The sequence below is a fragment of the Rana temporaria genome, chromosome 6 (genome assembly GCF_905171775.1).
Source record: "Rana temporaria chromosome 6, aRanTem1.1, whole genome shotgun sequence".
Classification (NCBI taxonomy): Eukaryota; Metazoa; Chordata; class Amphibia; order Anura; family Ranidae; genus Rana; species Rana temporaria.
The window spans coordinates 43,570,251-43,591,667 of NC_053494.1; the positions used below are offsets into that span (position 1 = coordinate 43,570,251).

The following is a 21,417-nucleotide window of genomic DNA, read 5'->3' on the forward strand; positions in this document are numbered from 1 at the left end:
GACGCCCACTAACACACAGCTCCTTTCTCTATCTGAAAAGTAGAGAGTGTCCTGACATTCCTGCTCGTCCCCTCAAGAGGCTCTCCACACCAGGGAGAAAGCCCTGCATTACGGTGTGTAGTTACAGACAGAAGAACAGGAAGTGAGTATTTTTCAGAAGAAATAAGGACATTTAAAAACAAAATGGAACGATGAGGTAAGTGAAGGAGGACTGCACTAAGGTAAAGGAAGCTATTTAGGGGGAAAAACATCCTTTAAAATCCCTTTAAGCTGGCCATATATCATATATAATTTCCTCCCAACACAATATGTTCATTTTTTTCCCCAAACAAAAACCACATTCACAGGTACAATTTCATTTGAGGAAAATGTTGCATCTTGATTCCTTCAAATTTTCTCACAACTATGGTCAAAATAAATCATTAATATAACCCTCAATAATCATTAAAAAATCGAAAGAATGTTTCCTACAAAATTCTACTAGTGTATGTCCAGCTTAATGCCGGTCATGGACTTATCTGATAGGGCTTGGCAGACTTTAACAGAATCAACAATAAGGTAATAACACTCATTGTTTGTATGCACCCTTCATTTTTATAACATAACACTGATATAATATGTATAGTAAGGCTACAATAGTGTATGCTTAACTTCAGGGTTAAAAAAAAGTACCCCTTTAGTGGCCCCTCCACACTGCTACTTAAGTATAGTTGATGATGAATAAGCTATAATACCTTATTCTTTGCTCCACCCTTCTCTCTGACACTCTGGGTTGTGGGTGGGCATTGGCCTCGTATAATGCAGGGCTGCTGGCCCTGCATTGTACATGATGATGTCAGAGGGCAACTTCCAGCCGAAGTGCTTTAGAGCAGGGGTCCCCAATCCTCGGGCCGCAGAACAATGCCTATTGCCACAGCCTATTAATGATCAGGCCTCACAGCAGGAGGTGAGTGATGACCCCGGTCCACACAGGGTTATCACAGACCATGGCCTTAGCTCACCTCCTGCTGTGCGGCCATGCTCACGTGTCCTCTCCGGGCTCCTCCGCCCGCCCCAAAAAAAGTCATCCTACCAGCAGGGCAGGGGGCGGCAGGAGCTGCAGATCGGAATATAGAGCTCTTCCTGCCCCTGCCCTGCTGATAGGATGACATTGCCAGGTGGGCAGGGAAACCAGGAGAGGACACACGGACTAAGCACAGCCTCTGCCCTGCCAAAGGTAGGAGTCCTGTGCAGGGGAGGCAGAGATTAGCGATGCGCGATGTTAGAGAGGAAAAGGAGGGGGAGGGGCACGCTGCAGGGTACTGTGATGGAGGAGGCTGTGACTGCTAGGGGCACTGTAATATAAAGGGGACTGCACTGTAAAGAGGCACTACAATCATCACAGTGCCCCTTTACGGTGCAGCCCCCTTTATATCACAGTGCCCCCTCACAGAGCAGTTCCCTTTACATCACAGTCCTCTTTACATTACAGTGCCCCCTTTACAGAGCAGTCCCCCTTACATTACAGTGTCTCTTACATTAATGTAAAGGGGACTGCACTTCAAAGGGGCACAGTAAAGTAAAGGGGGGCTCTGATGGGAAGGGGAACTGAGGACACTGATATAAAGAGGGGTTGTGGTGTGAAGGGGGGCTAAGGACATACTCCATGAATATATCACCCCCCCCCCCTCAGTCCCTGGGAAAATTGTCTGCCATGAAACCGCTCCCTGGTAAATAGATAAATATTACTGCTTATTACTTTACCCTTAGCCGTAACACACATTTACCTTGCCATACAGAGGGGCACTGGGGTATTTTTTTTTTTATGCCAGAGTTCAGAATTAACTAGCCATGTGATATAAAGACTAACATATATTCCTGTCCACAAACAGGTGAAAAGGAATACACTGAGCTACTTGGAACCTCAATACATAATCAGGAAGAGACTTTTCAGAAAAGGACATGACTTTTTAGTGAAGATCAGATCAATGCCAAACAACAATAATTATTCATATGCTGGCATTTGGAGTGAGTGGAGCCCAGAAATTCAGTGGCATAATGGTAAGAAGACAAACTATATTTACATATAGTAGCTGTAGCCAGGTGATTGGCTATGAATGGAGAGTGAGAGAAACACTGGCTGCAGCTGCTCTCTGTGTTGAACTGGTTAACATGTAGGCAGGTTGCCTACAGGTGTATTAGTTAGTTAGTGGCTGGCCCAGGCTGAAAGTAGAAAGAGTTAATGTGTGTACTACAGCTTTTGGGATCTAGCCTTCCCACCAGTAATATAAATATGGGGAAAGGCTGGGTACGGGGCTTTTTTGAGGCTCTTTCTTGGAAGATCAAAGGGGCCACATCGGAAGGGATATACCGTAGCTGCTGTGGGCTGCTGTCTGTCAGAGGCACCAGGGGTTGCAGAGAACATCCAAAACCTGGGGAACGCCAAAATGGATTACTATCATTTGGAGGTACACCTGGACAGCCAGTTAGAGGTAGTTAGGGACATTATGGCATTATTGGTCATGTTGGACTGTAAGACTGAACGTTTTTTTAAGTTGTTTAAGTAAAGTGGCATCATCCATTCTGAGCCTGGTTTGAAGTTAATCAAAGGGGTGCATGTTGGTTCTGGCATATCAAAAGAACCAGGGTCGGTAAAGCACATGTGGGGGTTTCAAGCTCAACTGCTACAAAAAAAATCTACTCAGCAAGTCAGCAAGAGGAGTAGTGTAGTTGCCATGGGTTATGGGTACCCAAGCACTAGTTCAAGTCATACCGCAGTAATGAGAAGTGATACCTGGTAAGGTGAGGGGTCCTCTGGTAGTGAGCGGGTCGATGTTCTGGATTCCTCCCTAATGGTCAGCAACCAGAACCGAACCCACATTATGGAAATCCATGACCTGGTCACATGGATATGAGAGTGAAGCAGTGAATGCATGAAGACCACGCTATGTGCCTATTCTGTCACTGAGAGTGAGATGGCAGAGGTACACGAGACTGGTGAAGAGGGCATAGGCTCAGCAGTGTCCCTACTAATGCAATATATATCATATTACAGTGTGCAGTGACAAGAGACAGCACTTTCAGAGGAACTCTGTAGAAGGGGAACTGCCTTAGTGTTAGACTTTCACATGATGGTCCCTGCCTGGTCCCAGGCATTGGTGAGCAGCGCGCATACAAACGAAAGGTAGTGCACACCCACAAATAACTATACAGTGCCTTTAAAAAGTATTAATAACCCTTGAAATTTTCCACAAACAAAAATGTATTTTATGTGATATACCAACACAAAGTGGCAAATAATTGTGAAGTGGAAGGAAAATATTATCTGGTTTTAATTTTTTTTACAAATAAATATCTAAAGTGTGTGTTGTGCATTTGTATTCATCCCCCATTACTCTGATACCCCTAACTAAAATCTAGTGGCACCAACTGCCTTTATAAGTCATCAAATTAGTAGATGACAAAGCCCACCTGTGTGTAATTTAATCTCACTATAAATACAGCTGTTCTGTGAAGCCCTCAGAGGTTTGTTAGAAACCCTTAGTGAACAAACAGCATCATAAAGGCCAAGGAACACACCAGACAGGTCAAGGATAAAAGTTGTGGAGAAGTTTAAAGCAGAGTTAGGTTTAAAGTCACCTGAAGGCAGAGCAGAGAGTGGACTAATCGCTGTTTGTTACTGGATGGTGAACTGCAATATAACTGGAACTGGTAAGCTGCTTCTCTGGGGATTTACTATCTGCCACTAGAGACTGAGGAACTGACAGTCATCTAGTAGCTTTGCTGCCTGCAGGTTTGACTGGGACCATTTTCATGTACACCATATGCACTACTGGGCCCCAACGCTAGCCAGCTGAAGAGTTGGGACTAAAGATTGTACCTTTACAGCTGCACACAAAGACTTTCACCTATTGCTTATGCTAAAAGGGACCTCCCAATGGACATTGCACCATATTCTACTCTCCTATAGTGCACTCTGGACTAGTTATAGTTTTACTAGTCACATTTCAGTGAATGCTTCTATGTACTGTTTATATGCACTGTTTATTGCTGACTTTGCTAATTCATGGGTTAATCTTAGTCTAGTAGTACAGAACTCTATTCTAAGTTACCTTGGCATTGTAGTAGGTATACTGTCTAGCAGACTGTGTCTGAACCTACCTTCTGTGTGATCATTTATGCTCAAACCACTGTTTATTATAACCCGTTCCAATACCTTGAGTTAATTTACCACTAAACAGTCTTGTCTATTTCCTGGTGCTAAATCACAGCTGATTTAAAGGTATTTATACTTATGTTCTTCTAAGTGCTTGCAGTAACTTTCATTCAAATAGGTATGTCAAAGGGGCTGAGGGTGTTCTTGAAGCCGAGGTGCAGATCAGAGAACCCAAATTACCAAGTGGCCCCCTTTAAGGGTAGCACCACATGTGGGGGCTCGTTTAGGATGTCTCTGTTCTACAAGTAAGTCACTGAGACAACAAGCCAGAAGCAGCCAATATGGACCTTGCTGCTGCAATCCAGTGGTGTAAAGAGCAAAAATCAAATGTGGGGGCCGATACCTCTGAGGACACCTGGACTGAAGAGCAGATCTGTCAAGCGGTGACAGCACTCATTCTTGACCAGAAAGATTTTATAAAAGACTTGAAAAAAGACCAAGTGACCGCGTGCATGTATGCACTACTAGAATGGAGACTAGGGATTCCCGCATGTTTCCAAGGGGCCAGTCTCCAAATAACTAATGGAGCCAAAGCCTGCCTGGCTGTGGGTCTCCTTACCACCGTCAAGGAGACCCACAGGTAAAAAAATTCAATTGCACTCTTCTAGATATGTTCGGGATGCTCCCTGAAGAGAAGAAACAGCATTAAAGCCAATATATTTGAGCAATCATACATGCCTACAACAGTACAGATTGATGCCACAGGGTTCTTCCCCTATATGTTAATGTTCAGCAGGGAGGCCTGACTGCCAGCATTCAGCATATCCTCAGACCAAACTTTGATGACCTCTCATAGAGCATATGTGGACCGCTTAAGGAAGAGTCTGTAAACAGCATAAATGAAATGAATAAATGAATGATGAGCGCAAAAAACTGTGAATGGTGCACTTATAAAACAAATAAAGTGTAAAAATATAATAATGAAATTATATAAATGATCCTCTAAAATGAGGAATATCACAAAGTGCACAACCACCACATAAGGCACTGTGACAACCAACGTGATAATGCAAACCAGAGTGAATCCAATAAACTGAAAATAGTGAATATAAATGTCCCAGGTAAATTGCATGGAGAATCTCAAAAGGCAGAGATAAAACGTAGATCCATGTACAGGTGTTGTAGAGAATCCACAAAGTAGCTGGGCTCACAGAGCGCTTACCTCCCTGACGTGGGGAAACGGCATGAGAATCCTCAGATGGATTATGGATACCCTTCTCTCTCTCTGGATAGGCAGCTACGATCCTGGATCCTCTCCCAAAAACGTGTCCTTCTCTCTGTATGTCGACTCAGGGCTTCGCCAAAATGGAGGCTCCGTGCCCGAACATTGACAGGAAATCCACGAGGTATTAAAAAGAAAAAAATCCAATAGTGTAGTAGTTCTCAAAGGATTTTAATGAAATTCCAAAAATGTATAAAAAATGCTCAGCATAAAACTAAAATCAAAACGTGGGCAAACGAGTTGCAAACAAGCTGCGGATGTGCGGACGGGATGTCACGTCACTTCCGGTCACGTCTATCAGGGCCTTACACGTTATGTCACGACACGTGACTTCATCAGAGGCCTCGTGTCGTGACGTAAGGCCCTGATAGACGTGACCGGAAGTGACGTGACATCCCGTCCGCACATCCGCAGCTTGTTTGCAACTCGTTTGCCCACGTTTTGATTTTAGTTTTATGCTGAGCATTTTTTATACATTTTTGGAATTTCATTAAAATCCTTTGAGAACTACTGCACTATTGGATTTTTTTCTTTTTAATACCTTGTGGATTTCCTGTCAATGTTCGGGCACGGAGCCTCCATTTTGGCGAAGCCCTGAGTCGACATACAGAGAGAAGGACACGTTTTTGGGAGAGGATCCAGGATCGTAGCTGCCCATCCAGAGAGAGAGAAGGGTATCCATAATCCATCTGAGGATTCTCATGCTGTTTCCCCACGTCAGGGAGGTAAGCGCTCTGTGAGCCCAGCTACTTTGTGGATTCTCTACAACACCTGTACATGGATCTACATTTTATCTCTGCCTTTTGAGATTCTCCATGCAATTTACCTGGGACATTTATATTCACTATTTTCAGTTTATTGGATTCACTCTGGTTTGCATTATCACGTTGGTTGTCACAGTGCCTTATGTGGTGGTTGTGCACTTTGTGATATTCCTCATTTTAGAGGATCATTTATATAATTTCATTATTATATTTTTACACTTTATTTGTTTTATAAGTGCACCATTCACAGTTTTTTGCGCTCATCATTCATTTATTCATCCAATTGTTTGTTGTTAGCACAAGTCAGATTTGAGCAGCATTTATTTTATTTATTTATATTTTGTTTAAGTCACGATTTTCATTCCTCACCTTATTAGTATTGGCGAGCGCTTTAGTCTTCCCCTTTTTTCATTTAGCATAAATGAAAGCCTAGGCTGCCTCAGGCACCAAAACAAAATAAATGTTTGATCCAAAAGTAAGGGTGCAAGACCCACAACTCTGGGCACCCATGGGAAGCTAGCTGGGCGGTGGAAGTCTCAGCCTTATGTCATCTGTAAGCAGCTGGCCGGGTTGCTGGTATACCAGATTCGCTCAGAATGAAGAATTGGCTTATTAAAGACTAGGCTTCATATTCACCTCTTGCCACTAGTAGAAGCAGTCCATGTACCTCAACAAGATTCACGACCTACCCAAACTGCTTCTCAAAGATCATACCTAGTGACCAGGTCAAATTTTTTTGCCACCAGATGCAGATGAAGGGGAAAGCAGTGAGGAGTAAGATGTCTACATGGACTGGTTGTGGCCATCTATTATCAATTCTTATTACCAGAAGGACAGTGTGTGCTATACTCACTATAATACCAAAAGTATTGTGACACCTGCCTTTACATGTACATGAACTTTAATGGCATCCCAGTCTTAGTCCGTAAGGTTTAATATTGAGTTGACCCACCCTTTGCAGCTATAACAGTTTCAACTCTTCTGGGAAGGTTGTCCACAAGGTTTAGGAGTGTGTCTATGGGAATGTTTGACCATTCAGAAGCACATTCGTGAGGTCAGGCACTGATGTGGACTTGAAGACCTGGCTTGCAGCCTCCACTCTAATTCATCCCAAAGGTATTATTTTGGGTTGAGGTCACAGGACTCTGTGCCGATCAGTCAAGTTACTCCACCCCAAATGTGCTCTTCCATGTCTTTATGGACCTTGCTTTGTGCAGTGGTCCAGGTAATTTGGTGGTGGGGGGATTATGATGTGGGGTTGTTTTTCAGGGGTTGGGCTTGGCCCTTTAGTTCCAGTGAAGGGAACTCTTAAGGGATCAGCATACCAAGACATTTTGGACGATTTCATGTGTAGGCACAGTTTAGGGATGGCCCCTTTCTGTTCCAACATGACTGCACACCAGTGCACAAAGCAAGGTCCATAGAGACATGGATGAGCGAGTTTTGGGTGTAGGAACTTGACTGGCCTGCACAGAGTCTTGTGCATAGCCTTCCCAGAAGAGTTGAAGCTGGTATAGCTGCAAAGGGTGGGCCAACTCAATATTGAACCCTACGGACTAAGACTGGGATTCCATTAAATGTTATGTGCGTGTAAAGGCTCTTATAAGCGCTTGCAGTAACCTTCAATCAGTCAGGTGTGTCAGAGAACCCAGATTGCCAAGTGGCCCCCTCCGGGGTAGCACTACATAATATACAGTAATCAAATTCATCCTGATGATTGATTACAATCCTCTATACAGCACCAGCATATACTGCAAACCACAGAATAATCACACAATGATTTTTTTCATGTCAAAATGGTGGGTGGGCAACAACAAGAGCTTACAGTTCAAAGCTTCATCAGTTTAGTATAAGCTGAATTCGAAATGTCATTTTTTTGTATTGCGTGTTAAAAGGCCATGCCTAAGGCCGGGTACACACGAACAAACATGTACGGTGAAAGCGGTCCGTCAGACCGTTTTCACCGTACATGTCTGCCAGAGGGCTTCTGTACGATGGTTGTACACACCATCGTACAGAAGTCCGCGCGTAAACAATACGCGGGGCGTGTCCGCGTCGTCGCCGCGACGATGACGCGGCGATGACGCGGAGACGTGGGCGGGCCTGCCATTTAAAGGCTTCCACGCATGCGTCAAAGTCATTCGAATGCATGCGAGGGACGGCGGGCGCCTGGACATGTACGGTAGGTCTGTACTGACGACCGTACATGTCCGAGCGGGCAGGATTCCAGCGGACGGTTTTAAAACACGTCCAGGAATATTTGCCCGCTGGGAAAAGGCCCGGCGGGCAAATGTTTGCTGGAATTCGGCCCGCTCGCGCCCACACACGACCGAACATGTATGCTGAAACTGGCCCGCGGACCAGTTTCAGCATACATGTTTGGTCGTGTGTACGGGGCCATAGAGGCATTGCGTGCTCCCTAAAAGTATTGCTGCTGAAAGTCACTCGCCAACAAGAGACACCTAGACAGGACCATGTGCAAACCTGCATAGCAAGCTGTTGTCAGTGATAGGATCTCCAATGTCACATCAGGTTAACCTGAATTTGACTAATTGCAGTGGAAGGCATCTCAATATAAACACATTCCTAACTAACATTCCTACCTAAGTTGCTTTTCACTGCACTCGACATTACAGTCAAACATTGGCATGCTGTTTATTCAACAACCCTTAAAGGGTAATGCCACTTTCATAGAAAAAGATAATATAGCAAGAAGAAAGAATTACATATCATATACAACTGGTAAACAAGCATCATTACTGTATTTAATGTTATTAAAAACTACCTTTCCATTTTAATCGGCATTTGGCAGCGCTGTAATTTTCTTTAAAATTCAGTGTAAGAGGGAAACCTAGAGGCAGAACACCTCCAAAAGTGTTATTTCCTACTTGTATTAAAAATTCTGCACTAGTCAGCTTTTAGGCATCCTTTGCAACACAAATGTAATTTTTGGTGACATTCTCCCCTTCTAAAGGAATGCAGACAGTGCAACTCTTTCATCAGAACACTGAAAGTGCAGCAGTTGATTATAATGAATCAGTCACTTTTATTCAGAACCGGTATCCAAAGAACATGTTCAAAGAAATATTAATTCAGAGCAAAAAAAAAAGGAATCTGCAACAAAATGTCTTATCATTGATCACCCTGAGGGGATTGCATTTTTTTTCCAGCAAAAGTGGGGTTAAGCTGGCCATACATGAGTAATTTTTTTTTATTTAGACAGCGGGTTGAAAAAAAAACAAAAAACAGACCCGATTCCCCCATCCACACATTCAATGGGGATGGAGGAATCCTCCCTGCTGTGTCTTTGTATTCTGACAGTGGAACGTTACTGCTCTCAGAATATAATGATCAGCACTGCTGATTGGCTGTCATCACTGATCGAATAGAAATGATTGAGCAGGACTATTCGTGAGAAGTTGATAGATAGATGTCCCATGAACAGCAATGGCCATGGATGAATCAAAATTCAGCTAGTTCCTGCTGAATCAGCTACATTTCGATACATGTATGGCCAGCTTTATCTTTAAGGGTACATTCACTCCTGAGCAATTTGAAGTGTGATTTAAAGCTTCACCAAAAGTGCTTCAATGTTGGCTTCCATTATATTCATGGGTACCTGTTCCCACCTGAGGGTAGTGTTGCTTGAAATCCACCCATTTAAGTCCCAATAGACTTCAGTGGAAGCACCTGAAAAACATGCATAAGAATACTCTTATGCCACGTACACACAGTGGAATTTCCGACAAAAAAAGTTTGATGTGAGCTTTTGATCGGAAATTCCGACCGTGTGTAGGCTCCATCTGACTTTTTCTGTTGGAAGTGTCTATTGTACTCATAGTTTTCGTCAGGGTAATTCTGTGTGTCCCACATATACAATATAATGTCATCCACATAGAGACCAATCTGTTCTATACTCTCCCCCATCTCTATCACCTGGTATTCTTCAGTCTGGCGAAACCGCAAGGCCAGGGATTCAATTGTAATAGCAAATAAAAGAGGGGATAAGGGACATCCCTGTCTCATACCTCTAAATAACTTTATTGATGAAGTCAGTGTTCCATTGATCAATAATTTGGATCTCGGGTTTGCGTATAGAATTTTAACCCATTGTTTAAATCCACTGCCAAAACCAAACTTCCCCAGTGTTGCTAACAAAAAAACTACATTTCACAGAGTCAAAGGCTTTAGCTGTATCAAGGGATGCCAGATCCCCTGACTCTGGTATATATTCCTTAATTTGTGCCACTAATTGTGTTCTACAGATATTTATCAATGTTGTATTACCGGGTATAAACCCTGTCTGATCTGTGTGGATTATAGATGTTATTACAGTGTTCAATCTTCTAGCCAGTATCCTGGCTAGTATTTTGTAATCACAGTTTAACAAGGATATTGGCCTATAGGAGGTGCATTCATATGGGTCCTTGTCTGGTTTTAAGATTAAAATTACTGTTGTTTCAGACATTGAATATGGGAGTCCTGCACAGGGCTTATATAACAGCGACACAACTACACAGATGGGGAAGAAGAGATACCCCTATGTGCCCAAAGTGCAAAGTTCAGCAAGGGGATTTCATACATTTAATTTGGAGATGCCCAAAGCTTCACAGGTACTGGGAGGAAGTATCCCAGTGTATTACAAGAGTAGTACAGGTACCAGTTCCATTGGATCCCCAGGTATACTTGCTAGGGGCCATTGACCCTGGAGAGTATAAAAAAGGGAAGTATTATATGGTAACAAGGTTTCTGTATTTGGCAAGAAAACTCATTGCACGTTATTGGATGGCCTCGGGGGTCCCCACAGGGAAGCAATGGATTGCGTATGTCAACTCCCTGTTTGGTAGAGAACATCTGGCCTACAAACGAAAGAAAGCAGAGGGTAAATTTGAGGAGATTTGGCATTCCTGGTTGGGAGATGCGAGTGTTGCACCACCAAAACTGGTGATGGATAAATTCTCTATGTAGAGTGCAGAGAAGAGGGGGGGGGGGGAGGGGGGATATAAAAATAAAGAGATGTACATTGGAAAATTATGTGAATGTAAAAATGTTGTATAATGTATGCTAATTGAATTGCAATGGATGCCAAAACGGCATATCTATGTATGAAAATAAGAAAAGGAAAAGAAAAATAAAGTGGATTAAAAAAAAAAGAATATGGGAGTTCTCCCCTAGTAAGGGCCTCTCTATATACCCTAGTTAATATTGGGGTTATCTGTTCTATATACTGTATCTACTATACAGTTCCAGAGGTATCTCATCTGGTCCTGGGGATTTACCACTGGCTAGCGATAAGATCGCCTCCCTTACTTCTTCCTCTATGATTTCTCCATCCATGAATTTTTGCATTTTCTCTTGATATTTCAGGGAATTCTATCTCCTCCAAATACCCCTCTATTTCCTCCTCAGTGCATATTAATGAGTTGGCATACATCTTGACATAATACTCATAAAAGCATTGCAAGACATCTTCTATTGTAACAGCCAGTATCCCATATTCATTTTGTATTTTATGCCGTGTGCACACAACCATTTTTAATGTCCTAGAAAAAACGAAGTTTTTCTCGACATGATTCTTATCAAGCCTGCCTTGCATACACACGATCGTGAAATAAAAATGCTGAAGCAAAGCGTGGTGACGTACAACACGTATGACGGCACTATAAAGGGGAAGTCCCATTCAGATAGTGCCACCCTTTGGGCTGATTTTGCTGATTTCGTGTTAGTAAAAGTTTGGTGAGAGACGATTCGCACTTTTCAGTCTTCGTGCTTTTTAGTCTGTTACAGCGTGACGATTGTGCTATCTCCATTACAAACGATAGATTTACCAGAATGAGTGCTCCCGTCTCATAACTTGCTTCTGAGCATGCACGTTTTTTTCGCGTCGTGTGTATGCTTTAACGACGTAAAAAACTATGTGAAAAATTAGAACATGTTCTAAATTTTTAATGCCCCTTTTTCACGACGAGAAACATGCTCTGGAGCCTACACACAGTAATTTTTAAAGACCAATTTAAAAAATTGCATTTTTCTCGTAATACAAAACGGTTGCGTGTACGCAGCATTAGAAGACTTTCCCACCTTGCCTGGTTTTCACTTAAAGGGATTAGATACATATTCATCGTCTGCTTGCGCACATTGTTTAGCTATTTCCTCCTCTCCTTGCCTACTTGATCGCTTGATATGGGATATGGTTGACTTCAGTGTCCCTCAGAGGTATGCCTTAAATGCATCCCACACCATGCATTGCATAGTTCTCATGTGCCTCAAAAAAAAAAACATTTAGCTGCTCTGGGATAGGGTCATTAGACCCAATCTGAGATAGCCAATATGGGTGCATTTTCCAAGTTGGTTGGCTCCACTAGGGCCGATACTCAGCCCAAACTTTAGTGGGGAGTGATCAGAAATCCCCCTGGTGAGATAAGCGATCGAATGTACCAGTGGTTCTACTTTATCATTTCCACGTACCATATCAATTTGAGATAGACACCCTCCTCCTAAGGGCTGCCCACGAGTAGGTCCAAGTTTGCGGGTTCCCGGCTCTCCATAGGCCAGACCATCCTACATCGTCAAATAGATTTTTAAAAATATTATCTCTACTCGACCGGTGTAGGATTGCATCCCCAAATCTATCTAAGGTTGGGTCCAGTATCATATTAGTCTCCCATACATATCACATATGCATCGGGGCATTGAGCCATGAACAGCACTGCATCCTTTACCACCTGCATACCTGCGTGTGGTGGATTATAGACTCCCATAAGTACCAGTGGTAAAGCATGTAATATTTCATAGATAAACACATATCTACCATCCAGGTAATGCACTCCCATGGCACCGATTGGTGGATCAGGATAGACACTCCCCTTGAATAAGATGTGTAATATGAATGGTAGGTATGGTTATCCCAAGGAATCAAATATTTAAAATGATCTTTTATCATATGCGTTTCCTGTAAACATACTACTTTAGCTTTAGTCTGTTGAATCATCATAAATATCTGACTTCTCTTAGTGGTTGCTCCCATTCCTCTTACATTCCATGATAAAAAAAGTGCACTGTTCACTCATATTTCCCATAGTTAGCTATTCATAGGGGCTATATCCACCAGACATCTTTCTTACATCCTATTTATCTGTTTTAAGTATAGTAGTGTCCCTGCAGCCATTGATATCCATATTACATTAATTCTACATCTTCTGTCCCCCATATCTTCAAAATATTTTATTTATTCAGAATGAAATTGGCGATATGTTTTGGGTCATTGTCATGCTGCAAGACGCATTCCATGACCCATCTTCAGTGTTCTGGCTGAGGGAAGAATGTTCTCATCCAAGATTTTACAATACACGGCTTCGTCCATTGATCCCTTAATGTGGCAAAGTCAGCCTGTACCTTTAGCAGAGAAACAGCACCAAAGCATAATGGGCCAGATTCACAGAGCAAGTACGCCGGCGTATCTACTGAAATGCCGGCGTACTTTCAAATTTCCCACGTCGTATCGTTGTTTTGAATCCTCAAAACAAGATACGACGGCTTCTGGGTTAGATCCGACAGGTTTACGTCTTCGTACGCCTTCGGATCTAAGATGCAATACTTTGGCGTCTGCTGGGTGGCGTTTTCCGCGGTGGGTATGCAAATTAGCGATTTACGACGATCCACGAACGTACGTCGTCTGTAGTCGGCTTTTTCCGGCGTATAGTTAAAGCTGGTATTTTGCGGCGTATAGATAGAATTGCCATGTTAAGTATGGCCGTCGTTCCCGCGTCGAAATTTGAATTTTTTTATTTTGCGTAAGTCGTCCGTGAATAGGGATGGACGTAACTCACGTCTAAGTTCAAAAAAGTTCATTCGGCGCGGGAACGCGCTTCATTTAAATAAAACCCGCCCCCTACCCGCCGATTTGAATTCCGCCGGCAGAAATACACTACGCCGCCGTAACTTACGGCGCAAACTCGCTGAGGATTCGAATATACGCCAGGTAAGGTACGGCGGCGTAGTGTATGTTTAACCCATAACCCAATGTTTCAACCTCTGTGCTTGACTAAAGTGATGGTGTTCTTAGGGTCATAGTCAGCATTTTTCTTCCTAAAAACACAGCGAGTCAAGTTAATGCCAAAGAGTTTAATTTTGGTCTCATCTTGTCAGAAACCATGAATCAGACCGAGGCAGAAGTACAGTTAAATCACACTTGTTTAAAAATAAAAAGGTAAACAGAGTAAGCGTAGTCAAAACATAGCCAGAGTTCAGTAACTGGATCGGGTAGTCAGCCAAGCCAATGTCAGAGAACCAGGAATAAACGTAGTAGTACAGCAAGCAGGATCTGTAGCCAGAAGGACCGTAAGCCAAGCAAGTCTTCAACAGGAATGCAGGAGACAGTCTCTGTGATCTTGACAAGGCGAAGGCAGAGAGCAAATGAACTGGAAGGCTTTAAGTAGGCAGAGCTGACAAGCAGGATCATCAACAGGTGGATCACTGTGGAGAGAGGGGAGCTGGCAATTAGCTGAGTGCCAGCACAGAGAAGGAAGGGCCGAGCCCAGCCCTGACACATCTGACCATAGCACTTTCTCCCAATCTTTCTCGAAATCATTTAGATGTTCATTGGCAAACTTCAGATGGGCCTGTACATGTGCCTTCTTGAAGAGGGGGACCTTGTGGGTGCTGCAGGGCTTCAATCTATGGTGGTGTATTGTGTTACCAGTGGATTGTTCTGTGACTGTGGTCCCAACAGCCTTGAGATCATTCACAAGCTCCTCCCATGTAGTTCTGGACTGGGCTATCATGATCATCCTTACCCCATGGAGCACCAGACCGAGGCGATTAATGGTTATTTTGTATTTCTTCAATTTTCGACAAATCACTCCACCAGTTGTCTCCTTCTCACCAAGCTTTTTTCTGGTGGTCTTCTAGCCTATTTCAGCCGTGTGCAGGTCTACAATCGTGTCCCTGATGTCCTTTGACGGCTCTTTGGTCTTGCCCATGATGGTAAGGTTTGAATGGAAGAGATTCTGTGGACAGGTGTTTTTTATACACATAACGGGTTGTCATTAGGAGCACCTTCTTAAATTGACAGCACTACAAGAGAACATACTGTATAGTAGCCAGTCTGTGGAAGCCAGAATCATTGTTGGTTGGTAGGGGAAGAAATACTTATTTTACTAGCTGAACTGAAATTCAATTTATAACATTTGTATTGTGTTTTTTTTCTGGATTTGTGGTTGATATTCAGTGGTCAAACTTACAAAATTTGCAGGAGATCAAATAATAATTTTCACCACTGTATAAGGTGCACCATAATATATCCAACGCATCTGTAAGATGTTGTGAATGCACAATCTTTATTTGTTGTACAAAAATATTTTGTATTTTATTTTTATCTACAGATTATGATCTCTCTGTATATGATATAATAGAAAACACGATGCCAGTGATTGGACCAGCATTTGTAATTTGCATTTTACTGTGCTTTGTCAGTGGTTTAATGTAAGTAAATCATATTGTAATTCATTAGACGAGGATAAAAATGTATATATTAATGTTTTTCCAATGAAAAATATCAATGTTAGTTTTGCCAGTATATTTCAATCTGGTAGGTTGGCAGCACCGGCCCCCAATAGCAGTAAGAACCCTACACTGACTATAGCCCTTCCCTTCTATAGTTATTTGGCTTGACATGGCATTTATTATGTTTGTCACTTCCTTAAAGTGTTACTAATTCCACAACAGTAAAATCAGTCTGTATATGCAGTAAAGCATGCTTGTTATACTAACTGTGAAACCCAAGGGGTTAATCCTCTGCATTGTGTAAAAAGGTTGATTGAGCCTGTCTTCTCTGATCCTCCTCTTCTTCCAGTGTCTCCAACTCATCTCCGGGTACAGAGGGTAGTAGACAAGCTGCACATGCTCAGTTGTGTGTTTTGTTAGAGTTTTGTTTTTTTCTTGGGAGAGTGCATGTGATCAACACAGGGCCAATCGGCACTGTCCAGACAGAGGGTCAGGGGTCCTACAGTCTTATACGACAGTGAGAGCAGTATGAATACGCCTCCTACAAGCTTTAACCAGGCACTGATAGAAGTCACAAGACTGCTTTATACTGCTGATAAGAAAAGGCATTTAGCAGTTTATATTCACTAAAACTATTGCATTTCCATGTACTGTGGGAAAACATATTAAAAACATATAGTACGTGCAGGGTCCTGAGTTTAGTAACACTTTAACTAATTCTCCATTACAGCATTTTTTTTATTTTTTGTTAAAATCTGCATTTTTGGCTCTAAAATTACCTAAAACTCCAGAATAATAAATATTGTTTGACCACAGAGGCCTATATATCTATCTATATACAGTATATTGCACACACACACAATTTAATTCTATTTTTATTTTCATAATTAAAGATGAGCTCAAAACATTAAAACTGCATGCTCATGCAAATAGCGAAAAATTATAGTATCCATCATATCATTATGTTGCAAAGCACTGCGTAAACTGTTGGCGCTATATACATTATGAATAATAATAATAATAATATCAATCGGTAATGCTTTACAGCTTATCAGTAGAGTAAACTGTGATGCTGCGTACACGCAACCGTTTTTCCTGTCATGCAAAAAAAACAAAGTAAACTCTGACTCCTCAGCTATCATCTATGTAGACCACGCCCACTCAGCCTAGGAGGCGTGATTACACCGATTCTGCCAGTCATGGTTCCGAGTGTATGACTCCGGCAACCGCGTCATTGGATTTTATTGACAGCAGTAAGAGACAATTGCTGCGCTGCTATTAATCTATCCAATGAAGAGCTGACAAGACGCGGGATCGCGCCCACGGAAATTCGGGGCTTAGGTAAGTAAAACGGGGGCTCGGGGGGGGCCAGACACAGCAAAGTGTTTTTTCACCTTAATGCATAGGATGCATTAAGGTGAAAAAACAAGAGGATTTACAACCCCTTTAAAGCATTAGATGTAGTCCTGGGCTTGCTTTATACCGGCCACTCGTACGTTCGTGGATAGTCGGAAAGAGCTAATTTGCATACTCGATGCGGATTACGACGTGAACGCCACCCAGCGGCCGCGGGAAAATTGCATCTTAGATCTGACGGCGTACTAAGGCATACGCCTGTCGGATCTAACACAGATGCCGTCGTATCTTGTTTGGTGGATACCAAAACAAAGATACGATGCGCAAAATTTGAAATTACGCGGCGTATCAACAGATACGCCGGCGTAATTTCTTTGAGGATCTGCCCCCTTGTGTGTATGTATTATGCCCAAAGAGTTGAGGAATTGTAAAAAATCCACCCTGCACTGCAAGGGTTAGCTGCTTATTATGTCAAGGAAATTGCAGAAGGGGCTGTTTCACTTACCTAATACCTTTTGACCCTGAATTGTATGTTTAGGAGGTTGAAATGCGACTGGAGTTGGTAAAGAATTTTATGTGAAGCTGTGCTTATTTTGCTTGCTGACTTTTGTTCTCATTAGAGGAGTTTTGCATTCCATACAAATCTTTAGGGATGCAGACCCCACTTGGACCCCTTTCACACTGAGGAGTGTTTCAGGCGGTACAGCGCTAAAAATAGTGCTGCTATACCCAGGCCCGTCGGAACCCGACAGGCAAAGCAAGCAATTGCCTGGGGCCCCCGAGCTGGCCAGGGGCCCCAGCGGGGAGGGCCCTTGCTGCACCTCTGCGTCCTCCTGCAGTCCGGTCGGCCGTGTACCATAACCGCGCGGTACAGGAGATTCGGGTTCCTGTTCCCGGCCGGACTGACAGGAAGTGCACACACTGAGTGTTCACTTCCTTTCAGTCCGGCCCCGGGAACAGCAAACTGTCTGAATCCCCTGTACCGCGCGGTTATGGTACACGGCCGACCGGACTGCGGGAGGACGCAGCGATGCGGCAAGGGCCCTCCCTGCTGGGGCCCCTGTGCGGACACCAAAATATGGTGACGTGTGCGGCGGAGGATAGAGGTAAGCCGCCAACAACCCCCCCCCCCCCACACAGAGTGGTACAGATATATCCAGCTATTCTATATAAGCCGTAAGTGCCCCATCCCCCCCCCCCCAAATCTATACAGTGTGAGAACATAACAGACCACCTGGGCCATGTATGCCCCCACACCCTCAGTATGCCAACAATGTCTCCTCCCTTCTATTTGCTGAATGTGGCATTTCTCTCCTCCTTTCTTCATCTCTGATCTCTCCACTCAGCGCAGCCTTTCCTTATAATTTACAAACCCTCCCTGAACCTTCTTTGGACAGCTTCTAGCAGAGCCTCTTTAACCCATCAAATACTGCAGAGCACAGCTGGGAATTTTCCACCTTGCATGTGTGTCATTCACAGCCATGTACTTAGGGGTGAATCGCCATACAAAACACTGAGCATTGTTTATATTCATTTACAACAGGGGTATCCAAACTTTTTAGTTGAGCGCCACATTGTATATTTTACAAATATTCACAGGCTAAAGGAGTGGGTCCCCCCTCACATCAGAGGTCCCTCCTTACACCAGGGTCCCCTCAAAATCCCTCTTACACCAGAGTTCCTCCTTACAACAGGTTCCCCATCAGATGCCCCTTAAATCAGGGTCTCCATCAGTGTCCCCCATTACATCCGAGTCCCCATCAGAGTCCCTCCTTGCATCAGGGTCCCCATCAGATTCCCCTCCTACATCAGGGTCCCTTTAGGAGTCTCCCTTACATCAGAGTTCCCCTTTAAATCACGGTCCCTATCAAAGTCCCCACTTACAACACAGTCCTCATCAGAGTCTCCCTTACCACTGTAAGGCTTTCAACAAGGCTGTAGCAAAAGGTAGAGCGGCAAAGTGGGTCTGGCCAGGTAAAGTTGTATCCTCCTGTGAATGATGGGGTAAGCACATAATTGCTTGCTAGGACACCAGCGCCACGGTCCTAGCAACCAATTATGGGGGGTGATGTGCAGCGGGGGGAATACTGTATTATTGGTGTGCGTGCGTGTGAGGCGGAGGATAGAGGTAAGCCGCCAACAACCCCCCCCCCCCCGCTTCTCAACTACTTGAAAAGTCACTTTTTTTTTTGCTTGGGGCCCTTAAATGTCTTCAAACGGCCCTGGCTATACCGCCTGAAAAACTCCTGCACTGCCTACTCAATGTGAAAGCCCGAGGGCTTTCACACTGAGGCGATGCGCTGGCGGGAGAGAAAAAAGCGTGTATACCGCTCCTTCACCGCACCTTCCCATTTAAATAAATGGGAAACCGCGGCAATACCGCCCGCAATTCGCCTCTGCAGAGGCGCATTGCGGGCGGTATTAACCCTTTATCGGCCGCTAGCGGGGGTTAATAACGCACCGCGAACACGCCGACACGGAGGTGTAGGAATCTGTGCTTTACTGATAAGTCTGCAGCCCCAGTGCCGGGATGGGCACTTTTAATGTAAGTGGCCACTTGGCCCTTGTTCTTTTATTCCTTTTTAAATAAAAACCGGTTGCACTATGGAAGTTTTTTTTTCTGTTCCATGTCCCATCTTTGAATACTGGAGGAAAAGGTTTTTGTCAATCATCTGTGATGTATGATATGCATGCAGGCATTATCCTGCATAAGCGATTCCGACCATCTTTTTCATTAAAGAGGTCCAAAGGTTCTGGTAAGCGCATTACCACTATCTTAGCACGTTTGGGTGTCGATCGTTTATTGTTATGGTGAAGGAGCACTTAAAAGACACTGGCCCAGATTCAAGAAGCACTTGCGCCCGCGCAACCATAGTTGCGCGGCGCAAGTGCTTACTTGCTCCGGTGTAACGAGTGCTCCTGATTCAGGAACCTCGTTACACCGACTGCAGCCTAGGATGTGACAAACATAAGCCTCCTTATGCCTTCACATCCCAGGCTGCATTCTTGCGTTGGCCGCTAGGGGGCGCGGCCTTTGTGATCGGCGTGTAGTATGCAAATTGCATACTACCACCGATTCACAAAAGTTGCGCGGGCCCTGCGTACGCAAGGTACGGAGTTTCCGTCCGGCGCCTTTAGCATAAGGCTGCTCTTGCTAATAGCAGGCGCAGCCAATGCTAAAGTATAGCTGCGCCTCCCGCCCGTGAAATTTAAATTTCACGTCGTTTACGTAAGTGAACCGTGAATGGCGCTGGACGCCATTCACGTTCACTTAGAAGCAAATGACGTCCTTGCGACGTCATTTGCCGCAATGCACGTCGGGAAAGTTTCCCGACGGAGCATGCGCTGTTAGCTCGGCGCGGGAGCGCGCCTAATTTAAATGATTCCCGCCCCCGGCGGGATCATTTAAATTAGGCGCCCTTACGCAGGGCTAATTAGCATAGCGCCCGCGCAATTTACAGGGCTACTGCTCCGTGAATCGCTGGGCAAATGGAAATATTTGCGTGGGCGCAGAGAAAAATCTTTGGCCCAGATTCAGGTAGAATGGAGCAATATTTGCGTGGGCAAAGAGCAAAGATTTTTCTCTGCGCCCACGCAAATATTTCCATTTGCCCAGCGATTCACGGAGCAGTAGCTCCGTAAATTGCGCGGGCGCTATGCTAATTAGCCCTGCGTAAGGGCGCCTAATTTAAATGATCCCGCCGGGGGCGGGAATCATTTAAATTAGGCGCGCTCCCGCGCCGAGCTAACAGCGCATGCTCCGTCGGGAAACTTTCCCGACGTGCATTGCGGCAAATGACGTCGCAAGGACGTCATTTGCTTCTAAGTGAACGTGAATGGCGTCCAGCGCCATTCACGGTTCACTTACGTAAACGACGTGAAATTTAAATTTCACGGGCGGGAGGCGCAGCTATACTTTAGCATTGGCTGCGCCTGCTATTAGCAGGAGCAGCCTTATGCTAAAGGCGCCGTACGGAAACTCCGTACCTTGCGTACGCAGGGCCCGCGCAACTTTTGTGAATCGGTGGTAGTATGCAATTTGCATACTACACGCCGATCACAAAGGCCGCGCCCCCTAGCGGGCAACGCAAGAATGCAGCCTGGGATGTGAAGGCATAAGGAGGCTTATGTTTGTCACATCCTGTAACGAGGTTCCTGAATCAGGAGCACTCGTTACACCGGAGCAAGTAAGCACTTGCGCCGCGCAACTATGGTTGCGCGGGCGCAAGTGCTTCTTGAATCTGGGCCTTTGCTCTTTGCCCACGCAAATATTGCTCCATTCTACCTGAATCTGGGCCACTATCTGAATAAGAAGATATTTATCAAGCACAACAAGATCTACACAGTGGCATTTAAATAATTGATTCAGTGTTATT

General features: G+C 44.2%; 1 protein-coding gene across 1 annotated transcript in view; it reads left to right on the top strand.

Annotated features, from left to right (window-relative positions):
• LOC120943423 (interleukin-4 receptor subunit alpha-like) overlaps positions 1 to 21,417 on the top strand; it is a 106,489-nt gene that overhangs the window by 63,740 nt on the left and 21,332 nt on the right. The window contains exons 6-7 of the mRNA XM_040356710.1: positions 1,872 to 2,040; positions 15,565 to 15,664. Coding sequence (XP_040212644.1) covers positions 1,872 to 2,040; positions 15,565 to 15,664 — 269 coding nt within the window. The remainder of the gene's footprint in view (positions 1 to 1,871; positions 2,041 to 15,564; positions 15,665 to 21,417) is intronic.